Source organism: Solenopsis invicta, chromosome 2 (genome assembly GCF_016802725.1).
Source record: "Solenopsis invicta isolate M01_SB chromosome 2, UNIL_Sinv_3.0, whole genome shotgun sequence".
Lineage (NCBI taxonomy): Eukaryota > Metazoa > Arthropoda > Insecta > Hymenoptera > Formicidae > Solenopsis > Solenopsis invicta.
In genome coordinates this window covers 7,647,749-7,658,358 of record NC_052665.1, presented here as the reverse complement: position 1 = coordinate 7,658,358, position 10,610 = coordinate 7,647,749, and the positions used below count along the sequence as shown (strand labels likewise).

Sequence of the window (10,610 nt, the reverse complement as noted above, 5' to 3'; positions counted from 1 at the left end):
TCTCGCAAAAGCACTATCCGCTTTTGTGTTTATTTCGAAAAATAATTTTATTACTTTTATTTTTTATTAATATACATATGAGCTCTTGTTTAAATAAAACCAGATCTCTTTGCTTGCGAGTAGGAGTTCAAATTGTGTGTTCAGGTATGAATTATTACGTACAAATTGTTGTTAGGTTGGCGCTTTAACTCTGTTTAATGATGATAACGATTTGAAATAACAATTAAAATTATGTAATAATAATGTCTTGATACGATGTAATTTCAGTTTGATACATGTTTGGAGCTGTGATGGCAATAGCCAAATTCAATCGTACAATGCAGCATCACTTCACCACTACGAGCTCGTTACCGTATCATCATCGTCGGTAACGAGCTCGTATCGTCATTACGTTCACTGATTCGCGAGCCGTGATCCGTTGTATTGTCAGATGCGAGATATCCCCGGAGGGAGAAGTGCAGGTAATAAATAATTGCTCAGCGCGTTGTCTTTGTTATTTTGTCGAGTAAGATTCGACGCAAACGTTCTTAACTACATCACGCGTAACGTAGAAATCTCGTTAACGATTTCAATTAAATTAAAACGAGCTATAAGTAGCGAAAATAGAGAAATGTAAAATGGTATAATTGGAACTATCTAATAAAACATTATATTTCTCTGATAAAATTAGTACTCAAAGTTATTTTTTATAATTTATCATGATAATTATTTAAAAATATTAAATAACGTTACAATATATTATTAAATTAGAACTAAATCGTTATGCGAATAACATTTAATTAAATAAAACATCAAAATAAATTAAAATTACAACATCAATTAAAAATATCAAATTAAAAATATTTATAATTAATATTTATTTTAAGACAATTTGAAAGATCCATCTTTAATGTTAAAAAAAAAAAACATCACCTTACTCATCGCCAATGGTCCCGTCAGTTTTGTCCATTTAAATTGTCATGTCTTCGAAGGGAGGCCTGTTTTGCCAAGTCAACTACGGGTAAACAACATGACGTCAGTCCAAGGTTGCAGGTGCCGGCAAACGGGAAAGAAGAAGAAAGGGAAGGCGCGCGAGGATGCAGGCAGGAGGGAAACCCCCGGGGGTGGCTCGTGCGCGGGCGCGGCTTTGCGGGTCAGAGTGCGTCGGGTATATAACCGGGCGGATGCCGTCGTCTCTTAGTCTCGCGCTTATCGTCGTCGCGGCGACCCGCTCGAGCACGACGCCGATATCGTTACCGTGATCTGTGAGATTCCGATGTGCGGTGCGTACCGATTTACACGCCGTGTCAATCGGCAAAGTGCCCGATATCAGATTACAAGCTCTCGGGAGGATTCTATTTGCATTTATCTCGTTTGAATAAGCAAGGAAACGCGCAAGCTACAACCTCCGATGAATATCACCGATAGGCGGAGGAATTACATTTTGATCTCTGCGACCACATTCGAGGGTGTTTGATATGAATCATATGCTGCCGCGCGATTTAACTAGAAGTCAGAAAAGTAACAAACGCGAATCGGAAAAAGTAAACGGTATTGCAATATCAAATTATTGAGTTTTCCAAGTATAATATTTCGGTAAAATGAGAGAAGGTTAAATATCTTTAACTAAAAATCGTCCACAATTTTTTATCGCATGGAATTTTTTTGTTCTTACAAAAGTCACGCGATACGACTCGGCGCGAATGAACAAGACCAACATTAAGGAACGTTACCACTTGAACGCCAAGTATGCCTGACTTTTGTCTCGAGTGACATCTCACCGGAGGCAAGCAGCGGGGGAAGCGCGCTAGTGAAAGATCGTCGGAAAGTTGAAAGTTCGTCCCTAGTTCCCGCATGCCAGACGCAAACGGAGAAAAAAAAAGAATCGTCGTGACACTTGTCCAACGATCGAATTCGATGGCCTAGGCGAGGTGAAGCTGAGGAAAGCCGAAGAACAAAAAAGTAACAGCCAAGTGGTAGCGACGCCAAGGGAAAGAGAGAGGTGGAGGCGAGAGAAGTAGGAGGTCGTCGACGGGAGGTGAAGGCGCTGCCGCGGAGGATTTCAAGTCGTGCCCCTGGCGAGATAGGAGCCGCTTGTATAGATCTATATGCACAGTAAAATTGTGGCGACGGAGGAGCCCTGGCTACGAGTATCTGGGTCACACAGCCGTCCGCTTGACGTTGCAGCCTGTTCTCCGTAATTCCGTGAAATTTCTCCGATGTAGCAAAAAAAAGTATAGTCTCATCGTTGACCGTAGGAGACCATAGGAGTTCTCACTCTCGAGGCGTAGAAGATTACACATCGATGCGGAACGATAAAAATAACTGCGATATCGTCGGCCATCGAGTAATCACGATACGTTGCCGTACCATTTCACAAATGTTACGTTAAATTTTGAATAAGGGTACCCGGAATATCTAGCATCGTGAGAAATACTGTGCTCCATGTCGTAATTAAAAATCTATTCGTAGAATAGACGAGTATGTCGAATGCGTGACCTGAAACGTATCCGCAACTTATAGAACCGTAACGCGTTAACGTCACTTACGTCGGGGAACGGTAAGTGAGCTATAGACATATCGCGTTTTATTCTGCCGGGAGAATACGTAATGATCCGCGCGGATCAGTGATTTGCGGGGAGCGGACCGACCCGATACCCGGTCGCGTTACTGGGGCGCGCGGTAACGAGCTGTTACGTCGTTACGCGGTTACGTAAAAGGGATCCACTTGAATCCCCCACGGGAGCCATTCCCGAGGAAAGTCCACGCGAGGGCTATTATCCGAATCGTGAGCGGTTCACGGGCGGAACCCGCTGCCACCCTTCATCTGGAACACGCTCGAGCCGGCCGACTGGATAAATAATGAACTCCCGCGGTCATTTGTCAAGCTCACCGCGGGACAAACAAATGCTCGTCGGAGTAGCGTCATCGGCCTAAATGGGAGAGATCAACGCGGGGCACCGGCTAGCACCGCGACATTTCGCGCCGCTTTGCCGTCAGCGTTACACAAGAATCATGTCCCTTTGACTCGACTGGGGAGCCGAAAAGCCAGCAAACGGTATACATAAGCAATCGGCCTTTACGAATTGTCTACTCGCAAAGCTATTAATGAAACGAGCATTAGAGGTGGAATGCCGAGGTGCGTGATTGAAACGGTACTTGAGCGTTAAAAGGACGAAGGTACGCTTTGCGCTCGTCAACTCCCACCTGAGCATTCGCCCTAGAAATGCGAGAGTCAGCTGATTTCGATCGCGATCAGTGCAGTCACACCGAGCAGTGCGATCAATCGCGCAAGAGATAACGAACGTGTTCGAAAAAACGGCTCGCGACTTCATGACAGTGTTCGCGCTTTCGGCTCGCGGACGAACGAACGTGAGAGCTTATCTCGTGCGTGGTACCGAGCAGCGTCAAGCAACATGAGGCGACGGAACAACGGTTCCGCCACTTGCTTCTGCCAGGCATCGTCGTCAATCAAGAGAAACGGCCGTGGCGGATGCAACGAGACTGAGGCGAACGAACCACCGGGATGGTGCATCTACGCGGCGGTCGCGCTCGTCGCGGTCGGCTGTTATCTCAATGCGCTCGACTGCGACTTCGTGCACGATGACATACCGGCGGTAGTGAGGAACAGGGACGTGATCGGCGAGGCGTCGTGGAGCAGCGTGCTCAACGACGATTTCTGGGGTACACCGATGGAGAGCATCAATAGTCACAAGAGCTATCGACCTTTCACCACTCTGACGTTTCGGTGAGCCAATATTTCTCTCACGTTTATCGAGCTCTTTGTCGGACTGTTTGTCTGAGAATTAGAGGATAGAGGATTGACCTACTTAGAAAATGGCTTTAAGGCAATGACTGAAAATGTATCGCGACGAGAAAGAAACTTTGAATTACTGTCAATCAATTACCGCTGTGCCGTTATCGATTATATCATTTTAATGAGAGCTCGACACTTGTTCCGTTACTCGAGAAATTGTCGCGCTTTGATTTGATTTGTCTTCTCTTTTCTTCCCGTGGCTCGTTTGTCAAACTGGTCCTTTAGGACAATCCGTTAAACAGAAAAGTGAATACGATTCGCTGCACGGTCGTATCCATCTGGATGAAATAAGACGGCAAGAAATTGTCTCGAGAAACGTGTCTGGTTGCCTGACGTTCCAAACACATGGCACGACCACGTAGCTCGCAGCACCGGCATCCTTGCCGTTCTTACCGGGATATCTCGCATCCCATATACCTATATATACATACATATATATATGTACATATAATATACACACATACACACATATACGAGACACACGTATACACATGTACCTCCATATATACGTACATGTATAGATATATAGCCGTATATAGGTATCTCGTGCAATCGGAGATGCACCTTATGGTCGTACCACTAAGGACGGATCGGCAAGAACCGTTCTCTGACCGCGACGGAAGCGACCGAGCATACGCTAGTGTGTGCAGTAACGTGTCGTATAGAGTACACGAAACTTCCACCCCCTCCCCCTTCCCGTTCCTGACCGTCCTCCCGCTTCGTTCCCTGCCCGCCGATTTGATGCATGGATACCAGTTTGCCACTCCACGTGCAATACTGCATATTGGCTGGTATTGGACGATCCATCACGCCGCAAGACACCGGCACATCGCTCATCCACCCTTAACGCTCCAGATGCTGTTGCCAACTTCGACGAGGTGTGTGCGGGCGCGAAACGCGGCGCGCGGGCGGGACTGCCGGGAAAAGGGAGCAGCTGTAGGGTGTAAGGGCGAGGGCATAAACGCCTCCACGTTTCGCGCGTTATCGGAAGTGGAACGCATCCATAATCCCCGGGCGCGGAGACGCCGGCGCCGCGGCGCGCCGCGAACCGCATTCGTCTCGTCGAGAAGACGAGACTTTAACGATCCGGATCGCCACTGACGCGCACGGGGCTGCTTTTATATCGCACGGGAAAGCAGAAGGAGGAGGAGGAGGAGAAGAAGGTGGTGGCGGCGGCGGCGATACGCTGGTATCTCTCATTGTTGCCGCCACTCGATTCGGGCGAGGAGAAGAGTAGTTTATGCGCGTGCGAAAAATGTGCCGTTTACGCTGACACGCGGTTGAAAGGATAAGCGAAGATTTATGTGTCAGCCGTTTAAGGCGAGAGTTGTCTACAATATTTGACGGTTGATATATCGTTACCTTCGTCGTTCGTTTGACGCGAGGGACGCATACATGCACGAGCAAATTACGAATCTCTATCTTGTTTAATAATCTACTTCAGCATTTTATTGCGAGTAGCTGCGGAAAAAAGAAAAAAAAAGAAATCGAACGCAAGTACACTGGATTTTCTCTGATCATCGATAACTCGCACCGATAATTCTTTCTACGCTGGCAAACGCGCTTTGCATACGCCGGCATGCAGGTGGAAAGCTTTGGACAATTCCGCGCGCCTTTTCCAAGCGTATGCATACTCCATTTCCCATCCTTTCGCGACGCGTCTCTTTTCATCGTCCGTTCTCTTTATTGCCACGAAACTCCGACGGCATGCCGCTTTGAGAATTCGAGTTTCCGGATGAAAATGCGCCGGGGCGACCCCAAAAGTCCAGAGTGCATTCGTGGCAGTTGACCCAACGCCTTCCGCACGGACCTCTCCAAAGTTTTCAAGAGATTCCCGGGCGTTTCGTCGAAGCAGTCATCGTATTCCGCCATGTCCGCGTATATACACTTTTATATCGTTTTATCTCGTCTATATCATCGTACATGGCGCAGACACGGGACGGCTACGCCCGACCCGCAGACTGATAGACGTGGGCAATCTTGTACTCAACGTGTATGTGGCATATCGTTTCGTAGATCGCATCAACGATCTATTCTCCCTGCGTTTAATTCGCGTGTTTGATCGCTTCGCCGACGTTTTTGACGCGACGGGTGCTAATTGAGATGATATCAGCCGTGCGCACGGCGTGGCGCGGCGCGACGGGGCGCGGCGTACCTTATCGCGAAGGGATATTTGGAAAGCAGTTACCTTACGGGGTTATTTGTAAGCCGCGGAATCGCGCGGGCACGTATTTGATAGGAAAAATGGGATTTCATGCAGCTTGTACGTATTTCAACTACTTCGTTTCGGCCGGAAATAATTTACGGGTGCGGTCGAGCGTGAGTATTTGCTCCGGCGTCGAATGAATAACGCAGAGAGAAAGAGAGAGAGAGAGAGAGAGAGAGAGAGAGCTCGCCGTGAAACGATTCGTTTCCACGTTTGCGAGAGAGCGAACTTCACAGGTTGACGATCATGTTGGATTATTACGTCCGCAAATAGACTGCGGAATACGCTCCAGATAGTCCGATAAAGGAGAAAGGCTAGATAAAATCAGGTGACGCCTTATTACCCCGGCTGAGAGAGCATACAGGTGTCTAATAATACGCAGCGCTCGCGCTTATCGAGATTGCGTCAAAATTGGGTGCTCTAATGCGGGCCCCGATATTTATGAAACGCGATTAGCTGCGGGATACGTAGAGCCCCCGCGCGCGCTAGGCGACTATCACCTTCGATTAAAGCTAAGAAAATTAGGGTGGTCTGATGTAAAATTGTGGCGTGCCTGCTACCCGTGTTAAAGTCCGGTGAAAGCGCGAGAGAGCGATTATTGAAGCTCCGCAAACATTAAATTTACCTATCCAATTAACGCGGCACACTCGTTCACGCGATATTACGTTATTTACGTGCAGTTCAATTAAGAGAAATCTCCCTGTCCTCGGCGCGCGGCGGAATATTCACGCTTCTCTATTACGTTCTTCTCTAGCGGATTTATCAACGCATCCAGTGTACTTTGATAACACACATTACACACACACACACACATACACTCACGCGAGCTCTTGCTCTCACCGAAGCTTTTGTACCTGTACAATGACGATCGATATAATCGCGTTCACCGCAAGTTGGAACTTATATCGTTTTTCCCCCGGAGATTCTTCTTTGTCTCGTCACTTGTGACTGTCCGTACGGTACTTCTGTCCCGGCGCGCTTTGCGGCCAGAGAGCTTGTGGCCAAAAACCGTGACGGTGAATATCCACTGATTTTTTCGCGATAGCCGACGGCCACAAAGCGCCATCTGAATTTGATCATCTCCGTTTGGAATTCGTCTCTATTGGAACACGATCGGCGAATCCTACTGTCTCTGTTAAAAAAAAGTCTTTTACAACAGATTTTTGTTATATCTCGCTATTTATTCGCGGATATTAAGTGGCACCAATGGAAAGGCTATCTCGGGACTAATACTGGCTAACGGATCGTTTAAGATTTCCTCATAAACGATGTCTTTTATTGGCTCGTTCGCGCGGTTGTTAGCATTTTACTGGCATTAAATCACGATCAACGACTAAGTCTGTTAGGTGTTAGCCGGTGATTTATGAGTCGGCCGACAGTGGCAATGGGCCACGCTTTGCGGCCGTCTCCTGTGAGGGAATAATTATTATTAAATTACTTGACCAGGACGCAACGTGGTGGAATCTCGTTCCGCGGCGCTACTGACACGCATGAATGATTGCGCTGCAAGCTCTAATTTAGACGTGTGATATAACTTTGCGTTGCGCGGCACGTACGCCTCGCACTCGGTTACGATCCGTCGACTATGATATTTCATTCAGTCTTGTGATTAACTGTGATTATCGAGATAGATATTGGAATTTCACATTACCATTATCAATATTTGATTTATCAACAATACAACAAAGTGGCGGTATATATATCTTTCCATGCGTAGAGATACATATTTCGCTGTCAAAGCGAAAGCGTGCCTTCAAGTAGATAAGGTTATCGAAATAATGCAATCATTTCAACCCCGCATAATCGCTATCTTCATAAAAATATGAGCATGCAAATCTGACCGTTTTCACATCATAAAATTATCTGACTGCATCTTATTCAAAGCTTATATATTAAAGACATTAAAAAGATTTGTTATAACAAGATATTGTTTATCGATTCGCGAAAGAGACTTTGCAAAAAGTTAGATTTTTATATTTGTAATAAAAATAATTTTGTTCTGATATACGATTGACGATATGGAATATTATACTCTTTTTTTTTATAAATAAACAATTACACTTTTCTCGCCAAGAAAAGTTTGATTCTTATCTTATTAATACTATACCGTCTAATCTGACTACTACGCATTTATCAACGCAAAACCATGTAGATATCAATGTGTGTACTTGCGGCTTGATGCACGCGATGATACGGTTGTATTTCGGCACGAGTTCAAGGGAGAGATATCTCATCTGAGTGCACTTCAAAAGTGGGCATTTCCACATTCAAGTGTATCACGTTTCCTTCTTGGTGTTCTTCGTTCATGACGAATAGAAGTTCTTCCCGTTTTATTTGAGTTATTCGGGTAGGACAGTTTCATGAGCGAACTCTTCAGTCCAAGTGCATTCAGGCCGTACTTGCATCGTCGATGTGGGATATTTTAGTTTCAAACGCGACAAGAATATGCTATTTTATATATCTATGAATAGTTCTTTCAATCCGATCGCGGCGAGAAACCTGGGGCGCGCATTTGTCTTCTCCGAGATGTACCACTTCCGTTTATTGGATCGGCGAACTTTGAGTTGTTCCAGGCTACGTTACATACAAGGAAAAGATGAGGTTTCCGGTAAATCCAGAAAGGAGAAAGCAGATCTACGTTTCCAGCGAATGTAATACTATATTCTTTCACCGTAAATCACGTTATCAGGCAAGCCAGATTCAGGGAACAAAATAATGTGAATATCTAAGAAATATTATTTATTTTATTAATAAGAGATAATTTAATACAGATTTTATTCTTGTTTGAAAAAGATCATGGTATCCTTAAATAATCAACAATGAAATGCTATTTTTATAACAGCACCTCTCTCAAATAATTATATCAATGATCATATATGATGTTGGGGAAAAAATATGCTTTTTATATTCTTTTATATTGCCTTTATATTTTCCAAAATAGCCACCAAACTTTCATATTTTTCCCAGTCGAAATAACTAACTGATTTAAAAATCATAAAGTTATTGTTAGAAATTTTAAAGGGGAGAATAGAAAAACAGATTTCTCCTCTAATATCTTTTAAAAGATTCTGCTGAAAGAACGATATAACGTTGCGTCAATGATTATTTATATAACCTTATTTCAAACAAGAATAAAGTATATATTAAGAGCATGATGGGTCAACATCTTATAAAAGAAATATTGTATTTCTCAGGTGCTCACATTATTACGCCCGTCTCATGTATGTGACAAAAAAGTATTTTTGTTGAATACGATGTAAAACATTTATAGGAGAAAATCACGCAAGCTGAAAGAGCTCGTTAAAAATTATCCCATTTTTCGCAGTTTCCGTGAAAAGGCTTTTAATGCTACGGATATATTATCAGTTCCGACGTCTCGACGTTCTGTATAACGCGCTCATTTGGCCGTGAAGCTCATTTCCGACGTAGCGAGGATTGTAATATTTCCCTTCGATTAATCGTACAATCAAATGGACGCGCGCCATTAAATTTTCGTCATTTGATAAAGCGTGGCCTCGTGATCGAGAAACGGCGGATTAATCAGGTGCAAGGTACAGGTGGTAGAAAAGATAATTCGCTTCCGCATGGACGCGTCATTGGGTTCTCGTGGCGCGTTGGCTGCCCCTATATCACTGCACTTCGTGCTGCGCAGTGATTCATCTAGAGCATTTCGTGACTCGTACCAGAAGCGTGCCGTGAGCAAGCGCTGTAAACTCGTCCACTCGATGGTGCACGTATATTAAAGAACACTTTTCTCGGTGCGCGCGCCCGAGTATGCACAGGAGAGCGTGGTACTTCGTGGTTTGAACACTTTATTGCGCCACTATATAGACACGCATAATTTTCATTGAGACCTCGATAGACTGCGAAAACGATGAATGCCCCCCTCGCCGAGCTTGAGCGAATTAATTAATGATGAGCTGCATCTTTACTCGCCGAAACTCTCAGTATTAAATATTATGCGCTGTGATCGCTCTACTGAAGATTATCTTCTTTAATTAATTAAGCGGGAACGCAATACGATTATCAAACAGAGTTATTTAGAAATATGGATATCAAACTCGAAATCTAGAACTCGTAGAAACATATCTCACTATTGCAATTGCCAAACCGTTCTTTGAGAAGAACAGACTATATAAATTATCTTTGGGTATAAATTATAATTCTGCTATTGCCATAGATTATTAGGAATTTATTTACCCACAAATAGGTATTAAAAATGTATTTAAAAATATGTTTTGCATAGAAGCTTTACTTATCAGAATTATAATATAAAAAGTATCAATTTTAAATAGGATGAATAGTGTGGTAGTTAATTACATGACTTCAAGATAACTCTTGCAAACTGCCGGCTTTAAATGTGCGTGTACACACATAGTCTGACAGAGTTATGGAACAGGGTGCTTTGCAGCCTCCTCCGCTAGATAGTTAATTACTTAATTACGTCGTCGTAATTAGTTCACAGTTTCAAAGTCGGGCGTGCCATAGTTACCTATTGACGTATCACCATAACAATAAATCGCTATCTTATATATATATATATATATAGGAAATTTTGCGAATGTGTATTATAACATGTTGGTGTCTATTATAACATGTTGGTGAGTT

At 44.1% G+C, this 10,610-nt stretch overlaps 1 protein-coding gene across 2 annotated transcripts in view; it reads left to right on the top strand.

Moving 5' to 3' along the window:
- Positions 1 to 1,152: 1,152 nt before the first annotated feature.
- LOC105200781 (protein O-mannosyl-transferase TMTC1) overlaps positions 1,153 to 10,610 on the top strand; it is a 128,121-nt gene continuing 118,663 nt past the window's right edge. The window contains exon 1 of one of the 2 annotated variants that reach the window (XM_026130058.2): positions 1,153 to 3,727. In XM_026130058.2, coding sequence (XP_025985843.1) covers positions 3,396 to 3,727 — 332 coding nt within the window. In that variant the 5' untranslated portion in view covers positions 1,153 to 3,395. The remainder of the gene's footprint in view (positions 3,728 to 10,610) is intronic. The other variant, XM_011168500.3, reaches the window with a different exon arrangement.